The sequence below is a fragment of the Anser brachyrhynchus genome (genome assembly GCF_964034855.1).
Source record: "Anser brachyrhynchus genome assembly, chromosome: 16".
Classification (NCBI taxonomy): Eukaryota; Metazoa; Chordata; class Aves; order Anseriformes; family Anatidae; genus Anser; species Anser brachyrhynchus.
In genome coordinates this window covers 16546480-16573920 of record NC_137734.1, presented here as the reverse complement: position 1 = coordinate 16573920, position 27441 = coordinate 16546480, and the positions used below count along the sequence as shown (strand labels likewise).

Genomic DNA, 27441 nt, shown 5'->3' with positions numbered 1-27441 from the left:
GCTTCCTCCAAGAGAGATTTTTTCTTTGGGGATCCTAAACTCGGATTCCCCTGGGCTAGGTAACAGAGAATTTGGGCGACTTTGGAGGTTGGTACATGCCCGGTAGAATACTTTGCCTCCGCCAGGTTGTACTTAGGAAAACGTTTCGCCTCCCTGCGTTAGTTCTGGACAAAAGCAGCGTACCCGTCTGGGGTGGCTATAGGAATTTTGGCCAAATTGGGAATTTGTGCATGCCCAGTAGCTACCCGTTCCTCCTCCCAGGCATACTTTCTGAAATGTTTTGGCCTCTTCCAGAGAGAGAGGGACTTGTGGATTCGGTCCGCAGAACCCTTCAGGCTAGGTACCTGAGAACTTGGGCCAATTTTCGACGGAGGTGCATGCCAAGAGGCTTCTCTTGCCTCTGGCTGATCTGGTTTGCCAAAACCTTGTGGCTACCTCCACATACAGATTTCCTTTGGGATCCTGCCCTCAGATCGCTTCAGGCTAGGTACCTGACAACTTTGCCCAATTTCCGACGGAGGTACCTGCCTGGGTACCTTCACTTCCCTTCCCTCATCTTGTTCTCCAAAACTTCTGGGCTAGCTCCAAATAAACAAGTGCTTGTCAATACCAGCTGAAGACCCCTCCACGTTACGTCTCTCTCAACTTTGGCCCTACTTTGGACGTAGCTGCATGCCTGCTAGCAACCATCGCTTCCTCCACAAAAGTTTCTCAAAATGTATGGGATTCTGCCTGACACACATTTAGCTCTGGGTACCAGCTGCAAAGCCCTTCAGGGTAGGGACACCACAAGTTTGGCCAAGTTTATGCATAACTGTATGTCTGGTAGCTACCCTTCCCTCCTCACCTCGGCATGCTTCTAGAAAAAAGATTTGGCTTCCTCCAAGAGAGATTTTTTCTTTGAGGATCCTAAACCCGGATCCTCTAGGCTAGGTAACAGAGAATTCTGGCTAATTTGGACGTTGGTACATGCCCGCTAGCTACCTTTGCCTCCACCACATTGTACTTAGGGAAAATTTTGCCTTACCTGCGTTAGTTCTTGAAAAGCAGCTTACCTGTCTGGTATTTGTTACCTGCCTGTGTCTGCATGTCCTGTAGCTCTCACGGATTACCTCAAATTGCACGGAGGTTCCCCACTTTTTTCTCCATTTGTTGAGGTCTGCTCCTGTTTGACCCTTAAGGCTCTTTCCAAGCATCTCTTTGAGCCTTTCCTTTTGGCATTCTCCGAACACAGCTGAAACCTCGGCTTGCTGCCTCAAACTCCTCCAAGGCTGTTGCTCTAATTCCTTTGTGTCCATCGGTGTACGTTCCCAACCCTGCAGCAATGGAATAGACAGTCTTTGTTTCATTTTCTTTTGTCTGGTTGTTTCTTTTCATTATGACCTTTTCTTTCTTTGGTCTTTCCTTCAGTCCTACCACTTTTGTTAGTTTGAATCCTCCTCTTAGTTTTGTTGTTTCTTTGCTTTTTTCAGACATCAGCACCCCACCCCATTTTCCCTGTGCACTGCCTCCCTCATAGAATCCTACAATGCCTGGGGTTGGAAGGGACCTTAAAGACCATCCAGCTCGAGCCCACCTGCACTGGTGCCCCAGGACCCTGTTGGGAGCCGCACGTCTGGGCTGGGGCCAGCTCTGCCTTGGGGCTGACTGAGGCTGTGCCTGTCAGCCCTGCAGTGGGACATGGCGGTTGCCTAGCACCACTCTGGGTCACAATATGCACTGCCCCTGACAGCACAGGGCTGCCATGTGGTCACGGTCCCTGTCCTTGGCTTCCCAAGGAGCTGCGTCCCCATGCTTGGTCCTGAGCGAGGTGCTGGATGTGCGAGTCCAGGAGTCCCAAGTGCCACAGGGTGGACTTCTCTCTCTTCCCCTGGAGCTGAACACTCTCTTTTGGTTCCACCATACCTGTGCCCCTGAGAAGTTCCACACCCACGACGTCCATGGCCCAGCTCTCTCAAGCTCACGGCTGGGCTGTCCTGCCCCAGGGGGTCCTGCCAGGTGCCTGGAGCACACTGGAAAAGTTGGGCCTACATGCCTTAGTTCTGAACAAAAGCAGCATACCCAGGCTGTGACAAACCCTCTTTGCGCATCAGAACAGAATCTTGAAGTCTGCCGTGCCCAAAGTGAAACCTTTTTCTTCATTCCTTATAAAATAAACATTAAAGTTAACTCTTAAGGAGATAATGAGATTAAGGAAGTACATGCTAAACATAGAAGACTATAATACGCAACATTTTGCCCAAAATATGCTCATTGTCATCCCAGGGTGGGACAGATAAGCTTAGGATATAAAAGTGTTAGGAGGTAGTGGTAAAAAAGTTAATGACAGCAAAACCCTAGAGTGAGGAAAAAAGGGAGAGCTGGGGGGTTGGGGGGCAGAAGAAAAATTGAAAACCTACAAGAGGCAGGCGATGTTCTGTGCTCCTTCTCCACCAAGACAGGGACACCTCCTTGGTAAGCTCTGCACCTTCACCTTCACTTTGGTGAGGAATACCTGCGATAGCATTTATACGTTAAATAAACATATTAACTGCCTAGAGGTTAGGGGCATAGATTCATTTTAGCTGCCTATCAGGTCAGTGGAATAGACCCACAGGAAAGAGGACAATCCCTTGTCATGAAGACCTCAGGGTTCTCCCATTTGGCTGCATCTGTTCAAAAACCAGCATGCATACAAGCAATGCAGGAGAAGGATCTCTTCCGGAGATCCCCAAGGCTAGCCCTGATTGATCTGGCAAGGTTAACTCCCCCTTATCTGTAGCCTCCCAGACAGCATAAAGACACACGTAGCTAGTCTCCAAGACCACATACAAACTGCCTGTGCTATGGATGCCACACAGCTGCCCTGGATGCCACACAGCTGGCAGATCTGGTTTGCCAAAACCTTGTGGCTACCTCCACATACAGATTTACTTTGGGATCCTGCCCTCAGATCGCTTCAGGGAAGGTACCTGAAAACTTTGCCCAATTAGGGACCGAGGTACCTGCCTGGGTACCTTCACTTCCCTTCGCTCATCTTGTTCTCCAAAACTTCTGGGCTAGCTCCAAAACACAACTGCTTGTCAATACCAGCTGAAGACCCCTCCACGTTACGTCTCTCTCAACTTTGGCCCTACTTTGGACGTAGCTGCATGCCTGCTAGCTACCTTTGCTTCCTCCACAAAAGCTTCTCAAAATGTATGGGATTCTGCCTGAGATACATTTAGCTCTGGGTACCAGCTGCAAAGCCCTTCAGGGTAGGGACACCACAAGTTTGGCCAAGTTTATGCATAACTGTATGCCTGGTAGCTACCCTTCCCTCCTCACCTCGGCATGCTTCTAGAAAAAAGATTTGGCTTCCTCCAACAGAGATTTTTTCTTTGGGGATCCTAAACTCGGATTCCCCTGGGCTAGGTAACAGAGAATTTGGGCTACTTTGGAGGTTGGTACATGGCCGGTAGAATACTTTGCCTCCGCCAGATTGTACTTAGGAAAACGTTTCGCCTCCCTGCGTTAGTTCTGGACAAAAGCAGCGTACCCGTCTGGGGTAGCAACCGGAATTTTGGCCAAATTGGGAATTATGTGCGTGCCCAGTAGCTACCCGTTCCTCCTCCCAGGCATACTTTCTGAAATGTTTTGGCCTCTTCCAGAGAGAGAGGGACTGGTGGATTCGGTCCGCAGAACCCTTCAGGATAGGTACCCGAGAACTTGGGCCAATTTTTGACGGAGGGGCATGCCAAGAGGCTTCTCTTGCCTCTGGCTGATCTGCTTTGCCAAAACCTTGTGGCTACCTCCACATACAGATTTCCTTTGGGATCCTGCCCTCAGATCGCTTCAGGCTAGGTACCTGACAACTTTGCCCAATTTCCGATGGAGGTACCTGCCTGGGTACCTTCACTACCCTTCGCTCATCTTGTTTTCCAAAACTTTTGGGCTAGCTCCAAATACACAACTGCTTGTCAATACCAGCTGAAGACCCCTCCACGTTACGTCTCTCTCAACTTTGGCCCTACTTTGGACCTAGCTGCATGCCTGCTAGCAACCATCGCTTCCTCCACAAAAGCCTCTCAATATGTTTGGGATTATTCCTGGGAGAGATTTACCTCTGGGTACCAGCTGCAAAGCCCTTCAGGGTAGGGACACCACAAGTTTGGCCAACTTTATGCATAACTCTATGCCTGGTACCTACCCTTGCCTTCTCACCTCGGCATGCTTCTAGAAAAAAGATTTGGCTTCCTCCAAGAGAGATTTTTTCTTTGGGGATCCTAAACTCGGATTCCCCTGGGCTAGGTAACAGAGAATTTGGGCGACTTTGGAGGTTGGTACATGCCCGGTAGAATACTTTGCCTCCGCCAGGTTGTACTTAGGAAAACGTTTCGCCTCCCTGCGGCTGTTCTGGACAAAAGCAGCGTACCCGTCTGGGGTGGCTATAGGAATTTTGGCCAAATTGGGAATTTGTGCATGCCCAGTAGCTACCCGTTCCTCCTCCCAGGCATACTTTCTGAAATGTTTTGGCCTCTTCCAGAGAGAGAGGGACTTGTGGATTCGGTCCGCAGAACCCTTCAGGCTAGGTACCCGAGAACTTGGGCCAATTTTCGACGGAGGTGCATGCCAAGAGGCTTCTCTTGCCTCTGGCTGATCTGGTTTGCCAAAACCTTGTGGCTACCTCCACATACAGATTTCCTTTGGGATCCTGCCCTCAGATCGCTTCAGGCTAGGTACCTGACAACTTTGCCCAATTTCCGACGGAGGTACCTGCCTGGGTACCTTCACTTCCCTTCCCTCATCTTGTTCTCCAAAACTTCTGGGCTAGCTCCAAATAAACAAGTGCTTGTCAATACCAGCTGAAGACCCCTCCACGTTACGTCTCTCTCAACTTTGGCCCTACTTTGGACGTAGCTGCATGCCTGCTAGCAACCATCGCTTACTCCACAAAAGTTTCTCAAAATGTATGGGATTCTGCCTGACACACATTTAGCTCTGGGTACCAGCTGCAAAGCCCTTCAGGGTAGGGACACCACAAGTTTGGCCAAGTTTATGCATAACTGTATGTCTGGTAGCTACCCTTCCCTCCTCACCTCGGCATGCTTCTAGAAAAAAGATTTGGCTTCCTCCAAGAGAGATTTTTTCTTTGAGGATCCTAAACCCGGATCCTCTAGGCTAGGTAACAGAGAATTCTGGCTAATTTGGACGTTGGTACATGCCCGCTAGCTACCTTTGCCTCCACCACATTGTACTTAGGGAAAATTTTGCCTTACCTGCGTTAGTTCTTGAAAAGCAGCTTACCTGTCTGGTATTTGTTACCTGCCTGTGTCTGCATGTCCTGTAGCTCTCACGGATTACCTCAAATTGCACGGAGGTTCCCCACTTTTTTCTCCATTTGTTGAGGTCTGCTCCTGTTTGACCCTTAAGGCTCTTTCCAAGCATCTCTTTGAGCCTTTCCTTTTGGCATTCTCCGAACACAGCTGAAACCTCGGCTTGCTGCCTCAAACTCCTCCAAGGCTGTTGCTCTAATTCCTTTGTGTCCATCGGTGTACGTTCCCAACCCTGCAGCAATGGAATAGACAGTCTTTGTTTCATTTTCTTTTGTCTGGTTGTTTCTTTTCATTATGACCTTTTCTTTCTTTGGTCTTTCCTTCAATCCTACCACTTTTGATAGTTTGAATCCTCCTCTTAGTTTTGTTGTTTCTTTGCTTTTTTCAGACATCAGCACCCCACCCCATTTTCCTTGTGCACTGCCTCCCTCATAGAATCCTACAATGCCTGGGGTTGGAAGGGACCTTAAAGACCATCTAGCTCGAGCCCACCTGCACTGGTGCCCCAGGACCCTGTTGGGAGCCGCACGTCTGGGCTGGGGCCAGCTCTGCCTTGGGGCTGACTGAGGCTGTGCCTGTCAGCCCTGCAGTGGGACATGGCGGTTGCCTAGCACCACTCTGGGTCACAATATGCACTGCCCCTGACAGCACAGGGCTGCCATGTGGTCACGGTCCCTGTCCTTGGCTTCCCAAGGAGCTGCGTCCCCATGCTTGGTCCTGAGCGAGGTGCTGGATGTGCGAGTCCAGGAGTCCCAAGTGCCACAGGGTGGACTTCTCTCTCTTCCCCTGGAGCTGAACACTCTCTTTTGGTTCCACCATACCTGTGCCCCTGAGAAGTTCCACACCCACGACGTCCATGGCCCAGCTCTCTCAAGCTCACGGCTGGGCTGTCCTGCCCCAGGGGGTCCTGCCAGGTGCCTGGAGCACACTGGAAAAGTTGGGCCTACATGCCTTAGTTCTGAACAAAAGCAGCATACCCAGGCTGTGACAAACCCTCTTTGCGCATCAGAACAGAATCTTGAAGTCTGCCGTGCCCAAAGTGAAACCTTTTTCTTCATTCCTTATAAAATAAACATTAAAGTTAACTCTTAAGGAGATAATGAGATTAAGGAAGTACATGCTAAACATAGAAGACTATAATACGCAACATTTTGCCCAAAATATGCTCATTGTCATCCCAGGGTGGGACAGATAAGCTTAGGATATAAAAGTGTTAGGAGGTAGTGGTAAAAAAGTTAATGACAGCAAAACCCTAGAGTGAGGAAAAAAGGGAGAGCTGGGGGGTTGGGGGGCAGAAGAAAAATTGAAAACCTACAAGAGGCAGGCGATGTTCTGTGCTCCTTCTCCACCAAGACAGGGACACCTCCTTGGTAAGCTCTGCACCTTCACCTTCACTTTGGTGAGGAATACCTGCGATAGCATTTATACGTTAAATAAACATATTAACTGCCTAGAGGTTAGGGGCATAGATTCATTTTAGCTGCCTATCAGGTCAGTGGAATAGACCCACAGGAAAGAGGACAATCCCTTGTCATGAAGACCTCAGGGTTCTCCCATTTGGCTGCATCTGTTCAAAAACCAGCATGCATACAAGCAATGCAGGAGAAGGATCTCTTCCGGAGATCCCCAAGGCTAGCCCTGATTGATCTGGCAAGGTTAACTCCCCCTTATCTGTAGCCTCCCAGACAGCATAAAGACACACGTAGCTAGTCTCCAAGACCACATACAAACTGCCTGTGCTATGGATGCCACACAGCTGCCCTGGATGCCACACAGCTGGCAGATCTGGTTTGCCAAAACCTTGTGGCTACCTCCACATACAGATTTACTTTGGGATCCTGCCCTCAGATCGCTTCAGGGGAGGTACCTGAAAACTTTGCCCAATTAGGGACCGAGGTACCTGCCTGGGTACCTTCACTTCCCTTCGCTCATCTTGTTTTCCAAAACTTCTGGGCTAGCTCCAAAACACAACTGCTTGTCAATACCAGCTGAAGACCCCTCCACGTTACGTCTCTCTCAACTTTGGCCCTACTTTGGACGTAGCTGCATGCCTGCTAGCTACCTTTGCTTCCTCCACAAAAGCTTCTCAAAATGTATGGGATTCTGCCTGACACACATTTAGCTCTGGGTACCAGCTGCAAAGCCCTTCAGGGTAGGGACACCACAAGTTTGGCCAAGTTTATGCATAACTGTATGCCTGGTAGCTACCCTTCCCTCCTCACCTCGGCATGCTTCTAGAAAAAAGATTTGGCTTCCTCCAACAGAGATTTTTTCTTTGGGGATCCTAAACTCGGATTCCCCTGGGCTAGGTAACAGAGAATTTGGGCGACTTTGGAGGTTGGTACATGGCCGGTAGAATACTTTGCCTCCGCCAGATTGTACTTAGGAAAACGTTTCGCCTCCCTGCGTTAGTTCTGGACAAAAGCAGCGTACCCGTCTGGGGTAGCAACCGGAATTTTGGCCAAATTGGGAATTATGTGCGTGCCCAGTAGCTACCCGTTCCTCCTCCCAGTCATACTTTCTGAAATGTTTTGGCCTCTTCCAGAGAGAGAGGGACTGGTGGATTCGGTCCGCAGAACCCTTCAGGATAGGTACCCGAGAACTTGGGCCAATTTTTGACGGAGGGGCATGCCAAGAGGCTTCTCTTGCCTCTGGCTGATCTGCTTTGCCAAAACCTTGTGGCTACCTCCACATACAGATTTCCTTTGGGATCCTGCCCTCAGATCGCTTCAGGCTAGGTACCTGACAACTTTGCCCAATTTCCGATGGAGGTACCTGCCTGGGTACCTTCACTACCCTTCGCTCATCTTGTTTTCCAAAACTTTTGGGCTAGCTCCAAATACACAACTGCTTGTCAATACCAGCTGAAGACCCCTCCACGTTACGTCTCTCTCAACTTTGGCCCTACTTTGGACGTAGCTGCATGCCTGCTAGCAACCATCGCTTCCTCCACAAAAGCTTCTCAAAATGTTTGGGATTATTCCTGGGAGAGATTTAGCTCTGGGTACCAGCTGCAAAGCCCTTCAGGGTACGGACACCACAAGTTTGGCCAAGTTTATGCATAACTGTATGCCTGGTAGCTACCCTTGCCTTCTCACCTCGGCATGCTTCTGCAAAAGATTTGGCTTCCTCCAACAGAAATTTTTTCTTTGGGGATCCTAAACTCGGATTCCCCTGGGCTAGGTAACAGAGAATTTGGGATAGTTTGGAGGTTTTTACATGCCTGCTAGCTACCTTTGCCTCCGCCACATTGTACTTTTGAAAAAGTTTCGCCTCCCTGCGGCAGTTCTGGATAAAAGCACCGTACCCGTCTGGGGTAGCTACCTGAATTTTGGCCAAATTGGGAATTATACGCATGCCCAGTAGCTACCCATTCCTCCTCCCAGGCATACTTTCTGAAATGTTTTGAGCCTCTTCCAGAGAGAGAGGGACTTGTGGATTCGGTCCGCAGAACCCTTCAGGCTAGGTACCTGAGAACTTGGGCCAATTTTCGACGGAGGTGCATGCCAAGAGGCTTCTCTTGCCTCTGGCTGATCTGGTTTGCCAAAACCTTGTGGCTACCTCCACATACAGATTTACTTTGGGATCCTGCCCTCAGATCGCTTCAGGCTAGGTACCTGACAACTTTGCCCAATTTCCGACGGAGGTACCTGCCTGGGTACCTTCACTTCTCTTCGCTCATCTTGTTTTCCAAAACTTCTGGGCTAGCTCCAAATAAACAACTGCTTGTCAATACCAGCTGAAGACCCCTCCACGTTACGTCTCTCTCAACTTTGGCCCTACTTTGGACCTAGCTGCATGCCTGCTAGCAACCATCGCTTCCTCCACAAAAGCCTCTCAATATGTTTGGGATTATTCCTGGGAGAGATTTACCTCTGGGTACCAGCTGCAAAGCCCTTCAGGGTAGGGACACCACAAGTTTGGCCAACTTTATGCATAACTCTATGCCTGGTACCTACCCTTGCCTTCTCACCTCGGCATGCTTCTAGAAAAAAGATTTGGCTTCCTCCAAGAGAGATTTTTTCTTTGGGGATCCTAAACTCGGATTCCCCTGGGCTAGGTAACAGAGAATTTGGGCGACTTTGGAGGTTGGTACATGCCCGGTAGAATACTTTGCCTCCGCCAGGTTGTACTTAGGAAAACGTTTCGCCTCCCTGCGTTAGTTCTGGACAAAAGCAGCGTACCCGTCTGGGGTGGCTATAGGAATTTTGGCCAAATTGGGAATTTGTGCATGCCCAGTAGCTACCCGTTCCTCCTCCCAGGCATACTTTCTGAAATGTTTTGGCCTCTTCCAGAGAGAGAGGGACTTGTGGATTCGGTCCGCAGAACCCTTCAGGCTAGGTACCTGAGAACTTGGGCCAATTTTCGACGGAGGTGCATGCCAAGAGGCTTCTCTTGCCTCTGGCTGATCTGGTTTGCCAAAACCTTGTGCCTACCTCCACATACAGATTTCCTTTGGGATCCTGCCCTCAGATCGCTTCAGGCTAGGTACCTGACAACTTTGCCCAATTTCCGACGGAGGTACCTGCCTGGGTACCTTCACTTCCCTTCCCTCATCTTGTTCTCCAAAACTTCTGGGCTAGCTCCAAATAAACAAGTGCTTGTCAATACCAGCTGAAGACCCCTCCACGTTACGTCTCTCTCAACTTTGGCCCTACTTTGGACGTAGCTGCATGCCTGCTAGCAACCATCGCTTCCTCCACAAAAGTTTCTCAAAATGTTTGGGATTCTGCCTGACACACATTTAGCTCTGGGTACCAGCTGCAAAGCCCTTCAGGGTAGGGACACCACAAGTTTGGCCAAGTTTATGCATAACTGTATGTCTGGTAGCTACCCTTCCCTCCTCACCTCGGCATGCTTCTAGAAAAAAGATTTGGCTTCCTCCAAGAGAGATTTTTTCTTTGAGGATCCTAAACCCGGATCCTCTAGGCTAGGTAACAGAGAATTCTGGCTAATTTGGACGTTGGTACATGCCCGCTAGCTACCTTTGCCTCCACCACATTGTACTTAGGGAAAATTTTGCCTTACCTGCGTTAGTTCTTGAAAAGCAGCTTACCTGTCTGGTATTTGTTACCTGCCTGTGTCTGCATGTCCTGTAGCTCTCACGGATTACCTCAAATTGCACGGAGGTTCCCCACTTTTTTCTCCATTTGTTGAGGTCTGCTCCTGTTTGACCCTTAAGGCTCTTTCCAAGCATCTCTTTGAGCCTTTCCTTTTGGCATTCTCCGAACACAGCTGAAACCTCGGCTTGCTGCCTCAAACTCCTCCAAGGCTGTTGCTCTAATTCCTTTGTGTCCATCGGTGTACGTTCCCAACCCTGCAGCAATGGAATAGACAGTCTTTGTTTCATTTTCTTTTGTCTGGTTGTTTCTTTTCATTATGACCTTTTCTTTCTTTGGTCTTTCCTTCAGTCCTACCACTTTTGTTAGTTTGAATCCTCCTCTTAGTTTTGTTGTTTCTTTGCTTTTTTCAGACATCAGCACCCCACCCCATTTTCCCTGTGCACTGCCTCCCTCATAGAATCCTACAATGCCTGGGGTTGGAAGGGACCTTAAAGACCATCCAGCTCGAGCCCACCTGCACTGGTGCCCCAGGACCCTGTTGGGAGCCGCACGTCTGGGCTGGGGCCAGCTCTGCCTTGGGGCTGACTGAGGCTGTGCCTGTCAGCCCTGCAGTGGGACATGGCGGTTGCCTAGCACCACTCTGGGTCACAATATGCACTGCCCCTGACAGCACAGGGCTGCCATGTGGTCACGGTCCCTGTCCTTGGCTTCCCAAGGAGCTGCGTCCCCATGCTTGGTCCTGAGCGAGGTGCTGGATGTGCGAGTCCAGGAGTCCCAAGTGCCACAGGGTGGACTTCTCTCTCTTCCCCTGGAGCTGAACACTCTCTTTTGGTTCCACCATACCTGTGCCCCTGAGAAGTTCCACACCCACGACGTCCATGGCCCAGCTCTCTCAAGCTCACGGCTGGGCTGTCCTGCCCCAGGGGGTCCTGCCAGGTGCCTGGAGCACACTGGAAAAGTTGGGCCTACATGCCTTAGTTCTGAACAAAAGCAGCATACCCAGGCTGTGACAAACCCTCTTTGCGCATCAGAACAGAATCTTGAAGTCTGCCGTGCCCAAAGTGAAACCTTTTTCTTCATTCCTTATAAAATAAACATTAAAGTTAACTCTTAAGGAGATAATGAGATTAAGGAAGTACATGCTAAACATAGAAGACTATAATACGCAACATTTTGCCCAAAATATGCTCATTGTCATCCCAGGGTGGGACAGATAAGCTTAGGATATAAAAGTGTTAGGAGGTAGTGGTAAAAAAGTTAATGACAGCAAAACCCTAGAGTGAGGAAAAAAGGGAGAGCTGGGGGGTTGGGGGGCAGAAGAAAAATTGAAAACCTACAAGAGGCAGGCGATGTTCTGTGCTCCTTCTCCACCAAGACAGGGACACCTCCTTGGTAAGCTCTGCACCTTCACCTTCACTTTGGTGAGGAATACCTGCGATAGCATTTATACGTTAAATAAACATATTAACTGCCTAGAGGTTAGGGGCATAGATTCATTTTAGCTGCCTATCAGGTCAGTGGAATAGACCCACAGGAAAGAGGACAATCCCTTGTCATGAAGACCTCAGGGTTCTCCCATTTGGCTGCATCTGTTCAAAAACCAGCATGCATACAAGCAATGCAGGAGAAGGATCTCTTCCGGAGATCCCCAAGGCTAGCCCTGATTGATCTGGCAAGGTTAACTCCCCCTTATCTGTAGCCTCCCAGACAGCATAAAGACACACGTAGCTAGTCTCCAAGACCACATACAAACTGCCTGTGCTATGGATGCCACACAGCTGCCCTGGATGCCACACAGCTGGCAGATCTGGTTTGCCAAAACCTTGTGGCTACCTCCACATACAGATTTACTTTGGGATCCTGCCCTCAGATCGCTTCAGGGAAGGTACCTGAAAACTTTGCCCAATTAGGGACCGAGGTACCTGCCTGGGTACCTTCACTTCCCTTCGCTCATCTTGTTCTCCAAAACTTCTGGGCTAGCTCCAAAACACAACTGCTTGTCAATACCAGCTGAAGACCCCTCCACGTTACGTCTCTCTCAACTTTGGCCCTACTTTGGACGTAGCTGCATGCCTGCTAGCTACCTTTGCTTCCTCCACAAAAGCTTCTCAAAATGTATGGGATTCTGCCTGAGATACATTTAGCTCTGGGTACCAGCTGCAAAGCCCTTCAGGGTAGGGACACCACAAGTTTGGCCAAGTTTATGCATAACTGTATGCCTGGTAGCTACCCTTCCCTCCTCACCTCGGCATGCTTCTAGAAAAAAGATTTGGCTTCCTCCAACAGAGATTTTTTCTTTGGGGATCCTAAACTCGGATTCCCCTGGGCTAGGTAACAGAGAATTTGGGCTACTTTGGAGGTTGGTACATGGCCGGTAGAATACTTTGCCTCCGCCAGATTGTACTTAGGAAAACGTTTCGCCTCCCTGCGTTAGTTCTGGACAAAAGCAGCGTACCCGTCTGGGGTAGCAACCGGAATTTTGGCCAAATTGGGAATTATGTGCGTGCCCAGTAGCTACCCGTTCCTCCTCCCAGGCATACTTTCTGAAATGTTTTGGCCTCTTCCAGAGAGAGAGGGACTGGTGGATTCGGTCCGCAGAACCCTTCAGGATAGGTACCCGAGAACTTGGGCCAATTTTTGACGGAGGGGCATGCCAAGAGGCTTCTCTTGCCTCTGGCTGATCTGCTTTGCCAAAACCTTGTGGCTACCTCCACATACAGATTTCCTTTGGGATCCTGCCCTCAGATCGCTTCAGGCTAGGTACCTGACAACTTTGCCCAATTTCCGATGGAGGTACCTGCCTGGGTACCTTCACTACCCTTCGCTCATCTTGTTTTCCAAAACTTTTGGGCTAGCTCCAAATACACAACTGCTTGTCAATACCAGCTGAAGACCCCTCCACGTTACGTCTCTCTCAACTTTGGCCCTACTTTGGACCTAGCTGCATGCCTGCTAGCAACCATCGCTTCCTCCACAAAAGCCTCTCAATATGTTTGGGATTATTCCTGGGAGAGATTTACCTCTGGGTACCAGCTGCAAAGCCCTTCAGGGTAGGGACACCACAAGTTTGGCCAACTTTATGCATAACTCTATGCCTGGTACCTACCCTTGCCTTCTCACCTCGGCATGCTTCTAGAAAAAAGATTTGGCTTCCTCCAAGAGAGATTTTTTCTTTGGGGATCCTAAACTCGGATTCCCCTGGGCTAGGTAACAGAGAATTTGGGCGACTTTGGAGGTTGGTACATGCCCGGTAGAATACTTTGCCTCCGCCAGGTTGTACTTAGGAAAACGTTTCGCCTCCCTGCGGCTGTTCTGGACAAAAGCAGCGTACCCGTCTGGGGTGGCTATAGGAATTTTGGCCAAATTGGGAATTTGTGCATGCCCAGTAGCTACCCGTTCCTCCTCCCAGGCATACTTTCTGAAATGTTTTGGCCTCTTCCAGAGAGAGAGGGACTTGTGGATTCGGTCCGCAGAACCCTTCAGGCTAGGTACCCGAGAACTTGGGCCAATTTTCGACGGAGGTGCATGCCAAGAGGCTTCTCTTGCCTCTGGCTGATCTGGTTTGCCAAAACCTTGTGGCTACCTCCACATACAGATTTCCTTTGGGATCCTGCCCTCAGATCGCTTCAGGCTAGGTACCTGACAACTTTGCCCAATTTCCGACGGAGGTACCTGCCTGGGTACCTTCACTTCCCTTCCCTCATCTTGTTCTCCAAAACTTCTGGGCTAGCTCCAAATAAACAAGTGCTTGTCAATACCAGCTGAAGACCCCTCCACGTTACGTCTCTCTCAACTTTGGCCCTACTTTGGACGTAGCTGCATGCCTGCTAGCAACCATCGCTTCCTCCACAAAAGTTTCTCAAAATGTATGGGATTCTGCCTGACACACATTTAGCTCTGGGTACCAGCTGCAAAGCCCTTCAGGGTAGGGACACCACAAGTTTGGCCAAGTTTATGCATAACTGTATGTCTGGTAGCTACCCTTCCCTCCTCACCTCGGCATGCTTCTAGAAAAAAGATTTGGCTTCCTCCAAGAGAGATTTTTTCTTTGAGGATCCTAAACCCGGATCCTCTAGGCTAGGTAACAGAGAATTCTGGCTAATTTGGACGTTGGTACATGCCCGCTAGCTACCTTTGCCTCCACCACATTGTACTTAGGGAAAATTTTGCCTTACCTGCGTTAGTTCTTGAAAAGCAGCTTACCTGTCTGGTATTTGTTACCTGCCTGTGTCTGCATGTCCTGTAGCTCTCACGGATTACCTCAAATTGCACGGAGGTTCCCCACTTTTTTCTCCATTTGTTGAGGTCTGCTCCTGTTTGACCCTTAAGGCTCTTTCCAAGCATCTCTTTGAGCCTTTCCTTTTGGCATTCTCCGAACACAGCTGAAACCTCGGCTTGCTGCCTCAAACTCCTCCAAGGCTGTTGCTCTAATTCCTTTGTGTCCATCGGTGTACGTTCCCAACCCTGCAGCAATGGAATAGACAGTCTTTGTTTCATTTTCTTTTGTCTGGTTGTTTCTTTTCATTATGACCTTTTCTTTCTTTGGTCTTTCCTTCAGTCCTACCACTTTTGTTAGTTTGAATCCTCCTCTTAGTTTTGTTGTTTCTTTGCTTTTTTCAGACATCAGCACCCCACCCCATTTTCCCTGTGCACTGCCTCCCTCATAGAATCCTACAATGCCTGGGGTTGGAAGGGACCTTAAAGACCATCCAGCTCGAGCCCACCTGCACTGGTGCCCCAGGACCCTGTTGGGAGCCGCACGTCTGGGCTGGGGCCAGCTCTGCCTTGGGGCTGACTGAGGCTGTGCCTGTCAGCCCTGCAGTGGGACATGGCGGTTGCCTAGCACCACTCTGGGTCACAATATGCACTGCCCCTGACAGCACAGGGCTGCCATGTGGTCACGGTCCCTGTCCTTGGCTTCCCAAGGAGCTGCGTCCCCATGCTTGGTCCTGAGCGAGGTGCTGGATGTGCGAGTCCAGGAGTCCCAAGTGCCACAGGGTGGACTTCTCTCTCTTCCCCTGGAGCTGAACACTCTCTTTTGGTTCCACCATACCTGTGCCCCTGAGAAGTTCCACACCCACGACGTCCATGGCCCAGCTCTCTCAAGCTCACGGCTGGGCTGTCCTGCCCCAGGGGGTCCTGCCAGGTGCCTGGAGCACACTGGAAAAGTTGGGCCTACATGCCTTAGTTCTGAACAAAAGCAGCATACCCAGGCTGTGACAAACCCTCTTTGCGCATCAGAACAGAATCTTGAAGTCTGCCGTGCCCAAAGTGAAACCTTTTTCTTCATTCCTTATAAAATAAACATTAAAGTTAACTCTTAAGGAGATAATGAGATTAAGGAAGTACATGCTAAACATAGAAGACTATAATACGCAACATTTTGCCCAAAATATGCTCATTGTCATCCCAGGGTGGGACAGATAAGCTTAGGATATAAAAGTGTTAGGAGGTAGTGGTAAAAAAGTTAATGACAGCAAAACCCTAGAGTGAGGAAAAAAGGGAGAGCTGGGGGGTTGGGGGGCAGAAGAAAAATTGAAAACCTACAAGAGGCAGGTGATGTTCTGTGCTCCTTCTCCACCAAGACAGGGACACCTCCTTGGTAAGCTCTGCACCTTCACCTTCACTTTGGTGAGGAATACCTGCGATAGCATTTATACGTTAAATAAACATATTAACTGCCTAGAGGTTAGGGGCATAGATTCATTTTAGCTGCCTATCAGGTCAGTGGAATAGACCCACAGGAAAGAGGACAATCCCTTGTCATGAAGACCTCAGGGTTCTCCCATTTGGCTGCATCTGTTCAAAAACCAGCATGCATACAAGCAATGCAGGAGAAGGATCTCTTCCGGAGATCCCCAAGGCTAGCCCTGATTGATCTGGCAAGGTTAACTCCCCCTTATCTGTAGCCTCCCAGACAGCATAAAGACACACGTAGCTAGTCTCCAAGACCACATACAAACTGCCTGTGCTATGGATGCCACACAGCTGCCCTGGATGCCACACAGCTGGCAGATCTGGTTTGCCAAAACCTTGTGGCTACCTCCACATACAGATTTACTTTGGGATCCTGCCCTCAGATCGCTTCAGGGGAGGTACCTGAAAACTTTGCCCAATTAGGGACCGAGGTACCTGCCTGGGTACCTTCACTTCCCTTCGCTCATCTTGTTTTCCAAAACTTCTGGGCTAGCTCCAAAACACAACTGCTTGTCAATACCAGCTGAAGACCCCTCCACGTTACGTCTCTCTCAACTTTGGCCCTACTTTGGACGTAGCTGCATGCCTGCTAGCTACCTTTGCTTCCTCCACAAAAGCTTCTCAAAATGTATGGGATTCTGCCTGACACACATTTAGCTCTGGGTACCAGCTGCAAAGCCCTTCAGGGTAGGGACACCACAAGTTTGGCCAAGTTTATGCATAACTGTATGCCTGGTAGCTACCCTTCCCTCCTCACCTCGGCATGCTTCTAGAAAAAGATTTGGCTTCCTCCAACAGAGATTTTTTCTTTGGGGATCCTAAACTCGGATTCCCCTGGGCTAGGTAACAGAGAATTTGGGCGACTTTGGAGGTTGGTACATGGCCGGTAGAATACTTTGCCTCCGCCAGATTGTACTTAGGAAAACGTTTCGCCTCCCTGCGTTAGTTCTGGACAAAAGCAGCGTACCCGTCTGGGGTAGCAACCGGAATTTTGGCCAAATTGGGAATTATGTGCGTGCCCAGTAGCTACCCGTTCCTCCTCCCAGGCATACTTTCTGAAATGTTTTGGCCTCTTCCAGAGAGAGAGGGACTGGTGGATTCGGTCCGCAGAACCCTTCAGGATAGGTACCCGAGAACTTGGGCCAATTTTTGACGGAGGGGCATGCCAAGAGGCTTCTCTTGCCTCTGGCTGATCTGCTTTGCCAAAACCTTGTGGCTACCTCCACATACAGATTTCCTTTGGGATCCTGCCCTCAGATCGCTTCAGGCTAGGTACCTGACAACTTTGCCCAATTTCCGATGGAGGTACCTGCCTGGGTACCTTCACTACCCTTCGCTCATCTTGTTTTCCAAAACTTTTGGGCTAGCTCCAAATACACAACTGCTTGTCAATACCAGCTGAAGACCCCTCCACGTTACGTCTCTCTCAACTTTGGCCCTACTTTGGATGTAGCTGCATGCCTGCTAGCTACCTTTGCTTCCTCCACAAAAGCCTCTCACTATGTATGGGATTCTGCCTGAGATACATCTAGCTCTGGGTACCAGCTGCAAAGCCCTTCAGGGTAGGGACACCACAAGTTCGGTCAAGTTTACAGGGAAGTGTATGCCTGGTAGCTACCCTTGCCTTCTCACCTTGGCATGCTTCTAGAAAAAAGATTTGGCTTCCTCCAACAGAGATTTTTTCTTTGGGGATCCTAAACTCGGATACCTCTGGGCTAGGTAACAGAGAATTTGGGCTAATTTGGAGGTTGGTACATGCCCCGTAGCATACTTTGCCTCCGCCAGATTGTACTTCGGAAAACGTTTCGCCTCCCTGCGGCAGTTCTGGACAAAAGCAGCGTACCCGTCTGGGGTAGCTACCGGAATTTTGGCCAAATTTGGAATTATGCGCATGCCCCGTAGCTACCCGTTCCTCCTCCCAGGCATACTTTCTGAAATGTTTTGGCCTCTTCCAGAGAGAGAGGGACTTGTGGATTCGGTCCGCAGAACCCTTCAGGATAGGTACCCGAGAACTTGGGCCAATTTTTGACGGAGGGGCATGCCAAGAGGCTTCTCTTGCCTCTGGCTGATCTGGTTTGCCAAAACCTTGTGGCTACCTCCACATACAGATTTCCTTTGGGATCCTGCCCTCAGATCGCTTCAGGCTAGGTACCTGACAACTTTCCCAATTTCCGACGGGGGTACCTCCCTGGGTACCTTCACTTCCCTTCGCTCATCTTGTTTTCCAAAACTTTTGGGCTAGCTCCAAATACACAACTGCTTGTCAATACCAGCTGAAGACCCCTCCACGTTACGTCTCTCTCAACTTTGGCCCTACTTTGGACGTAGCTCCATGCCTGCTAGCAACGATCGCTTCCTCCACAAAAGCCTCTCAAAATGTATGGGATTCTGCCTGACACACATTTAGCTCTGGGTACCAGCTGCAAAGCCCTTCAGGGTAGGGACACCACAAGTTTGGCCAACTTTATGCATAACTGTATGCCTGGTAGCTACCCTTGCCTTCTCACCTCGGCATGCTTCTGCAAAAGATTTGGCTTCCTCCAACAGAGATTTCTTCTTTGGGGATCCTAAACTCGGATACCTCTGAGCTAGGTAACAGAGAATTTGGGATAGTTTGGAGGTTTTTACATGCCCGCTAGCAACCTTTGCCTCCGCCACATTGTACTTTTGAAAAAGTTTCGCCTCCCTGCGGCAGTTCTTGATAAAAGCAGCGTACCCGTCTAGGGTAGCTACCTAAATTTCGGCCAAATTGGGAATTATGCGCATGCCCAGTAGCTACCCGTTCCTCCTCCCAGGCATACTTTCTGAAATGTTTTTGGCCTCTTCCAGAGAGAGAGGGACTTGTGGATTCGGTCCGCAGAACCCTTCAGGCTAGGTACCTGAGAACTTGGGCCAATTTTCGACGGAGGTGCATGCCAAGAGGCTTCTCTTGCCTCTGGCTGATCTGCTTTGCCAAAACCTTGTGGCTACCTCCACATACAGGTTTACTTTGGGATCCTGCCCTCAGATCGCTTCAGCGTAGGTACCTGACAACTTTGCCCAATTTGGGACGAAGGTACCTGCCTGGGTACCTTCACTTCTCTTCCCTCATCTTTTTTTCCAAAACTTCTGGGCTAGCTCCAAATACACAACTGCTTCTCAATACCAGCTGAAGACCCCTCCACGTTACGTCTCTCTCAACTTTGGCCCTACTTTGGACCTAGCTGCATGCCTGCTAGCAACCATCGCTTCCTCCACAAAAGCTTCTCAAAATGTTTGGGATTATTCCTGGGAGAGATTTAGCTCTGGGTACCAGCTGCAAAGCCCTTCAGGGTAGGGACACCACAAGTTTGGCCAAGTTTATGCATAACTGTATGCCTGGTAGCTACCCTTGCCTTCTCACCTCGGCATGCTTCTGCAAAAGATTTGGCTTCCTCCAACAGAGATTTTTTCTTTGGGGATCCTAAACTCGGATTCCCCTGGGCTAGGTAACAGAGAATTTGGGATAGTTTGGAGGTTTTTACATGCCTGCTAGCTACCTTTGCCTCCGCCACATTGTACTTTTGAAAAAGTTTCGCCTCCCTGCGGCAGTTCTGGATAAAAGCACCGTACCCGTCTGGGGTAGCTACCTGAATTTTGGCCAAATTGGGAATTATACGCATGCCCAGTAGCTACCCATTCCTCCTCCCAGGCATACTTTCTGAAATGTTTTGAGCCTCTTCCAGAGAGAGAGGGACTTGTGGATTCGGTCCGCAGAACCCTTCAGGCTAGGTACCTGAGAACTTGGGCCAATTTTCGACGGAGGTGCATGCCAAGAGGCTTCTCTTGCCTCTGGATGATCTGGTTTGCCAAAACCTTGTGCCTACCTCCACATACAGATTTCCTTTGGGATCCTGCCCTCAGATCGCTTCAGGCTGGGTACCTGACAACTTTGCCCAATTTCCGACGGAGGTACCTGCCTGGGTACCTTCACTTCTCTTCGCTCATCTTGTTTTCCAAAACTTCTGGGCTAGCTCCAAATAAACAACTGCTTGTCAATACCAGCTGAAGACCCCTCCACGTTACGTCTCTCTCAACTTTGGCCCTACTTTGGACCTAGCTGCATGCCTGCTAGCAACCATCGCTTCCTCCACAAAAGCCTCTCAATATGTTTGGGATTATTCCTGGGAGAGATTTACCTCTGGGTACCAGCTGCAAAGCCCTTCAGGGTAGGGACACCACAAGTTTGGCCAACTTTATGCATAACTCTATGCCTGGTACCTACCCTTGCCTTCTCACCTCGGCATGCTTCTAGAAAAAAGATTTGGCTTCCTCCAAGAGAGATTTTTTCTTTGGGGATCCTAAACTCGGATTCCCCTGGGCTAGGTAACAGAGAATTTGGGCGACTTTGGAGGTTGGTACATGCCCGGTAGAATACTTTGCCTCCGCCAGGTTGTACTTAGGAAAACGTTTCGCCTCCCTGCGGCTGTTCTGGACAAAAGCAGCGTACCCGTCTGGGGTGGCTATAGGAATTTTGGCCAAATTGGGAATTTGTGCATGCCCAGTAGCTACCCGTTCCTCCTCCCAGGCATACTTTCTGAAATGTTTTGGCCTCTTCCAGAGAGAGAGGGACTTGTGGATTCGGTCCGCAGAACCCTTCAGGCTAGGTACCTGAGAACTTGGGCCAATTTTCGACGGAGGTGCATGCCAAGAGGCTTCTCTTGCCTCTGGCTGATCTGGTTTGCCAAAACCTTGTGCCTACCTCCACATACAGATTTCCTTTGGGATCCTGCCCTCAGATCGCTTCAGGCTAGGTACCTGACAACTTTGCCCAATTTCCGACGGAGGTACCTGCCTGGGTACCTTCACTTCCCTTCCCTCATCTTGTTCTCCAAAACTTCTGGGCTAGCTCCAAATAAACAAGTGCTTGTCAATACCAGCTGAAGACCCCTCCACGTTACGTCTCTCTCAACTTTGGCCCTACTTTGGACGTAGCTGCATGCCTGCTAGCAACCATCGCTTCCTCCACAAAAGTTTCTCAAAATGTATGGGATTCTGCCTGACACACATTTAGCTCTGGGTACCAGCTGCAAAGCCCTTCAGGGTAGGGACACCACAAGTTTGGCCAAGTTTATGCATAACTGTATGTCTGGTAGCTACCCTTCCCTCCTCACCTCGGCATGCTTCTAGAAAAAAGATTTGGCTTCCTCCAAGAGAGATTTTTTCTTTGAGGATCCTAAACCCGGATCCTCTAGGCTAGGTAACAGAGAATTCTGGCTAATTTGGACGTTGGTACATGCCCGCTAGCTACCTTTGCCTCCACCACATTGTACTTAGGGAAAATTTTGCCTTACCTGCGTTAGTTCTTGAAAAGCAGCTTACCTGTCTGGTATTTGTTACCTGCCTGTGTCTGCATGTCCTGTAGCTCTCACGGATTACCTCAAATTGCACGGAGGTTCCCCACTTTTTTCTCCATTTGTTGAGGTCTGCTCCTGTTTGACCCTTAAGGCTCTTTCCAAGCATCTCTTTGAGCCTTTCCTTTTGGCATTCTCCGAACACAGCTGAAACCTCGGCTTGCTGCCTCAAACTCCTCCAAGGCTGTTGCTCTAATTCCTTTGTGTCCATCGGTGTACGTTCCCAACCCTGCAGCAATGGAATAGACAGTCTTTGTTTCATTTTCTTTTGTCTGGTTGTTTCTTTTCATTATGACCTTTTCTTTCTTTGGTCTTTCCTTCAGTCCTACCACTTTTGTTAGTTTGAATCCTCCTCTTAGTTTTGTTGTTTCTTTGCTTTTTTCAGACATCAGCACCCCACCCCATTTTCCCTGTGCACTGCCTCCCTCATAGAATCCTACAATGCCTGGGGTTGGAAGGGACCTTAAAGACCATCCAGCTCGAGCCCACCTGCACTGGTGCCCCAGGACCCTGTTGGGAGCCGCACGTCTGGGCTGGGGCCAGCTCTGCCTTGGGGCTGACTGAGGCTGTGCCTGTCAGCCCTGCAGTGGGACATGGCGGTTGCCTAGCACCACTCTGGGTCACAATATGCACTGCCCCTGACAGCACAGGGCTGCCATGTGGTCACGGTCCCTGTCCTTGGCTTCCCAAGGAGCTGCGTCCCCATGCTTGGTCCTGAGCGAGGTGCTGGATGTGCGAGTCCAGGAGTCCCAAGTGCCACAGGGTGGACTTCTCTCTCTTCCCCTGGAGCTGAACACTCTCTTTTGGTTCCACCATACCTGTGCCCCTGAGAAGTTCCACACCCACGACGTCCATGGCCCAGCTCTCTCAAGCTCACGGCTGGGCTGTCCTGCCCCAGGGGGTCCTGCCAGGTGCCTGGAGCACACTGGAAAAGTTGGGCCTACATGCCTTAGTTCTGAACAAAAGCAGCATACCCAGGCTGTGACAAACCCTCTTTGCGCATCAGAACAGAATCTTGAAGTCTGCCGTGCCCAAAGTGAAACCTTTTTCTTCATTCCTTATAAAATAAACATTAAAGTTAACTCTTAAGGAGATAATGAGATTAAGGAAGTACATGCTAAACATAGAAGACTATAATACGCAACATTTTGCCCAAAATATGCTCATTGTCATCCCAGGGTGGGACAGATAAGCTTAGGATATAAAAGTGTTAGGAGGTAGTGGTAAAAAAGTTAATGACAGCAAAACCCTAGAGTGAGGAAAAAAGGGAGAGCTGGGGGGTTGGGGGGCAGAAGAAAAATTGAAAACCTACAAGAGGCAGGCGATGTTCTGTGCTCCTTCTCCACCAAGACAGGGACACCTCCTTGGTAAGCTCTGCACCTTCACCTTCACTTTGGTGAGGAATACCTGCGATAGCATTTATACGTTAAATAAACATATTAACTGCCTAGAGGTTAGGGGCATAGATTCATTTTAGCTGCCTATCAGGTCAGTGGAATAGACCCACAGGAAAGAGGACAATCCCTTGTCATGAAGACCTCAGGGTTCTCCCATTTGGCTGCATCTGTTCAAAAACCAGCATGCATACAAGCAATGCAGGAGAAGGATCTCTTCCGGAGATCCCCAAGGCTAGCCCTGATTGATCTGGCAAGGTTAACTCCCCCTTATCTGTAGCCTCCCAGACAGCATAAAGACACACGTAGCTAGTCTCCAAGACCACATACAAACTGCCTGTGCTATGGATGCCACACAGCTGCCCTGGATGCCACACAGCTGGCAGATCTGGTTTGCCAAAACCTTGTGGCTACCTCCACATACAGATTTACTTTGGGATCCTGCCCTCAGATCGCTTCAGGGGAGGTACCTGAAAACTTTGCCCAATTAGGGACCGAGGTACCTGCCTGGGTACCTTCACTTCCCTTCGCTCATCTTGTTTTCCAAAACTTCTGGGCTAGCTCCAAAACACAACTGCTTGTCAATACCAGCTGAAGACCCCTCCACGTTACGTCTCTCTCAACTTTGGCCCTACTTTGGACGTAGCTGCATGCCTGCTAGCTACCTTTGCTTCCTCCACAAAAGCTTCTCAAAATGTATGGGATTCTGCCTGAGATACATTTAGCTCTGGGTACCAGCTGCAAAGCCCTTCAGGGTAGGGACACCACAAGTTTGGCCAAGTTTATGCATAACTGTATGCCTGGTAGCTACCCTTCCCTCCTCACCTCGGCATGCTTCTAGAAAAAAGATTTGGCTTCCTCCAACAGAGATTTTTTCTTTGGGGATCCTAAACTCGGATTCCCCTGGGCTAGGTAACAGAGAATTTGGGCTACTTTGGAGGTTGGTACATGGCCGGTAGAATACTTTGCCTCCGCCAGATTGTACTTAGGAAAACGTTTCGCCTCCCTGCGTTAGTTCTGGACAAAAGCAGCGTACCCGTCTGGGGTAGCAACCGGAATTTTGGCCAAATTGGGAATTATGTGCGTGCCCAGTAGCTACCCGTTCCTCCTCCCAGGCATACTTTCTGAAATGTTTTGGCCTCTTCCAGAGAGAGAGGGACTGGTGGATTCGGTCCGCAGAACCCTTCAGGATAGGTACCCGAGAACTTGGGCCAATTTTTGACGGAGGGGCATGCCAAGAGGCTTCTCTTGCCTCTGGCTGATCTGCTTTGCCAAAACCTTGTGGCTACCTCCACATACAGATTTCCTTTGGGATCCTGCCCTCAGATCGCTTCAGGCTAGGTACCTGACAACTTTGCCCAATTTCCGATGGAGGTACCTGCCTGGGTACCTTCACTACCCTTCGCTCATCTTGTTTTCCAAAACTTTTGGGCTAGCTCCAAATACACAACTGCTTGTCAATACCAGCTGAAGACCCCTCCACGTTACGTCTCTCTCAACTTTGGCCCTACTTTGGATGTAGCTGCATGCCTGCTAGCTACCTTTGCTTCCTCCACAAAAGCCTCTCACTATGTATGGGATTCTGCCTGAGATACATCTAGCTCTGGGTACCAGCTGCAAAGCCCTTCAGGGTAGGGACACCACAAGTTCGGTCAAGTTTACAGGGAAGTGTATGCCTGGTAGCTACCCTTGCCTTCTCACCTTGGCATGCTTCTAGAAAAAAGATTTGGCTTCCTCCAACAGAGATTTTTTCTTTGGGGATCCTAAACTCGGATACCTCTGGGCTAGGTAACAGAGAATTTGGGCTAATTTGGAGGTTGGTACATGCCCCGTAGCATACTTTGCCTCCGCCAGATTGTACTTCGGAAAACGTTTCGCCTCCCTGCGGCAGTTCTGGACAAAAGCAGCGTACCCGTCTGGGGTAGCTACCGGAATTTTGGCCAAATTTGGAATTATGCGCATGCCCCGTAGCTACCCGTTCCTCCTCCCAGGCATACTTTCTGAAATGTTTTGGCCTCTTCCAGAGAGAGAGGGACTTGTGGATTCGGTCCGCAGAACCCTTCAGGATAGGTACCCGAGAACTTGGGCCAATTTTTGACGGAGGGGCATGCCAAGAGGCTTCTCTTGCCTCTGGCTGATCTGCTTTGCCAAAACCTTGTGGCTACCTCCACATACAGATTTCCTTTGGGATCCTGCCCTCAGATCGCTTCAGGCTAGGTACCTGACAACTTTCCCAATTTCCGACGGGGGTACCTCCCTGGGTACCTTCACTTCCCTTCGCTCATCTTGTTTTCCAAAACTTCTGGGCTAGCTCCAAATACACAACTGCTTGTCAATACCAGCTGAAGACCCCTCCACGTTACGTCTCTCTCAACTTTGGCCCTACTTTGGACGTAGCTCCATGCCTGCTAGCAACGATCGCTTCCTCCACAAAAGCCTCTCAAAATGCATGGGATTCTGCCTGAGATACATTTAGCTCTGGGTACAAGCTGCAAAGACCTTCAGGGTAGGGACACCACAAGTTTGGCCAAGTTTATGCATAACTGTATGCCTGGTAGCTACCCTTCCCTCCTCACCTCGGCATGCTTCTAGAAAAAAGATTTGGCTTCCTCCAACAGAGATTTTTTCTTTGGGGATCCTAAACTCGGATTCCCCTGGGCTAGGTAACAGAGAATTTGGGCGACTTTGGAGGTTGGTACATGCCCGGTAGAATACTTTGCCTCCGCCAGATTGTACTTTTGAAAAAGTTTTGCCTCCCTGCGGCAGTTCTGGACAAAAGCAGCGTACCCGTCTGGGGTAGCTACCGGAATTTTGGCCAACTTGGGAATTATCTGCATGCCCAGTAGCTACCCGTTCCGCCACCCAGGCATACTTTCTGAAATGTTTTGGCCTCTTCCAGAGAGAGAGGGACTTGTGGATTCGGTCCGCAGAACCCTTCAGGCTAGGTATCTGAGAACTTGGGCCAATTTTCGACGGAGGTGCATGCCAAGAGCCTTCTCTTGCCTCTGGCTGATCTGGTTTGCCAAAACCTTGTGGCTACCTCCACATGCAGATTTACTTTGGGATCCTGCCCTCAGATCGCTTCAGGCTAGGTAACTGACACCTTTGCCCAATTTCCGACGGAGGTACCTGCCTGGGTACCTTCACTTCCCTTTGCTCATCTTGTTTTCCAAAACTTCTGGGCTAGCTCCAAATACACAACTGCTTGTCAATACCAGCTGAAGACCCCTCCACGTTACGTCTCTCTCAACTTTGGCCCTACTTTGGACGTAGCTGCATGCCTGCTAGCAACGATCGCTTCCTCCACAAAAGCCTCTCAAAATGTATGGGATTCTGCCTGAGATACATTTAGCTCTGGGTACCAGCTGCAAAGCCCTTCATGGTAGGGACACCACAAGTTTGGCCAAGTTTATGCATAACTGTATGCCTGGTAGCTACCCTTGCCTTCTCACCTTGGCATGCTTCTAGAAAAAAGATTTGGCTTCCTCCAAGAGAGATTTTTTCTTTGGGGATCCTAAACTCGGATTCCCCTGGGCTAGGTAATAGAGAATTTGGGCTAATTTCGAGGTTGGTACATGCCCCGTAGCATACCTTTGCCTCCGCCAGATTGTACTTTTGAAAACGTTTCGCCTACCTGCAGCAGTTCTGGACAAAAGCAGTGTACCCGTCTGGGGTAGCTACCGGAATTTTGGCCAAACTGGGAATTATGCGCATGCCCAGTAGCTACCCGTTCCTCCTCCCAGGCATACTTTCTGAAATGTTTTGGCCTCTTCCAGAGAGAGAGGGACTTGTGGATTCGGTCCGCAGAACCCTTCAGGATAGGTACCTGAGAACTTGGGCCAATTTTCGACGGAGGGGCATGCCAAGAGGCTTCTCTTGCCTCCCGTTTATCTTGGTTGCCAAAACTTTGTGGCTACCTCCACATACAGATTTACTTTGGGATCTTGCCCTCAGATCGCTTCAGGGGAGGTACCTGACAACTTTGCCCAATTTGGGACGGAGGTACCTGCCTGGGTACCTTCACTTCCCTTCCCTCATCTTGTTTTCCAAAACTTCTGGGCTAGCTCCAAATAAACAACTGCTTCTCAATACCAGCTGAAGACCCCTCCACATTACGTCTCTCTCAACTTTGGCCCTACTTTGGACGTAGCTGCATGCCTGCTAGCTACCTTTGCTTCCTCCACAAAAGCTTCTCAAAATGTATGGGATTCTGCCTGAGACACATTTAGCTCTGGGAACCAGCTGCAAAGCCCTTCAGGGTACGGACACCACAAGTTTGGCCACGTTTATGCATAACTGTATGCCTGGTAGCTACCCTTGCCTTCTCACCTTGGCATGCTTCTGCAAAACTTTGGCTTCCTCCAACAGAGATTTTTTTTTGGGGGATCCTAAACTCGGATTCCCCTGGGCTAGGTAATAGAGAATTTGGGCTAATTTGGAGGTTGGTACATGCCCGCTAGCTACCTTTGCCTCCGCAACATTGTACTTTTGAATAAGTTTTGCCTCCCTGCAGCAGTTCTGGACAAAAGCAGCGTACCCGTCTCGGGTAGCTACCTGAAGTTTGGCCAAATTGGGAATTATGCACATGCCCAGTAGCTACCCGTTCCTCCTCCCAGGCATA

General features: G+C 49.7%; 1 protein-coding gene across 4 annotated transcripts in view; it reads right to left on the bottom strand.

Annotated features, from left to right (window-relative positions):
• The window catches only part of LOC308178702 (uncharacterized protein), a 48751-nt gene extending 25918 nt beyond the window's left edge, over positions 1-22833 (bottom strand). For 3 of the 4 annotated variants that reach the window (XM_080557697.1, XM_080557698.1, XM_080557699.1), the window contains exons 1-11: positions 22739-22833; positions 22245-22483; positions 21367-21655; positions 15905-15999; positions 14533-14821; positions 11695-11789; positions 10323-10611; positions 6610-6704; positions 5238-5526; positions 2400-2494; positions 1028-1316 (exon numbers count right to left, since the gene is read on the bottom strand). In XM_080557697.1, coding sequence (XP_080413823.1) covers positions 1028-1316; positions 2400-2494; positions 5238-5526; positions 6610-6704; positions 10323-10611; positions 11695-11789; positions 14533-14821; positions 15905-15999; positions 21367-21655; positions 22245-22481 — 2062 coding nt within the window. In that variant the 5' untranslated portion in view covers positions 22482-22483; positions 22739-22833. The remainder of the gene's footprint in view (positions 1-1027; positions 1317-2399; positions 2495-5237; positions 5527-6609; positions 6705-10322; positions 10612-11694; positions 11790-14532; positions 14822-15904; positions 16000-21366; positions 21656-22244; positions 22484-22738) is intronic. The other variant, XM_080557696.1, reaches the window with a different exon arrangement.
• Positions 22834-27441: the final 4608 nt, after the last annotated feature.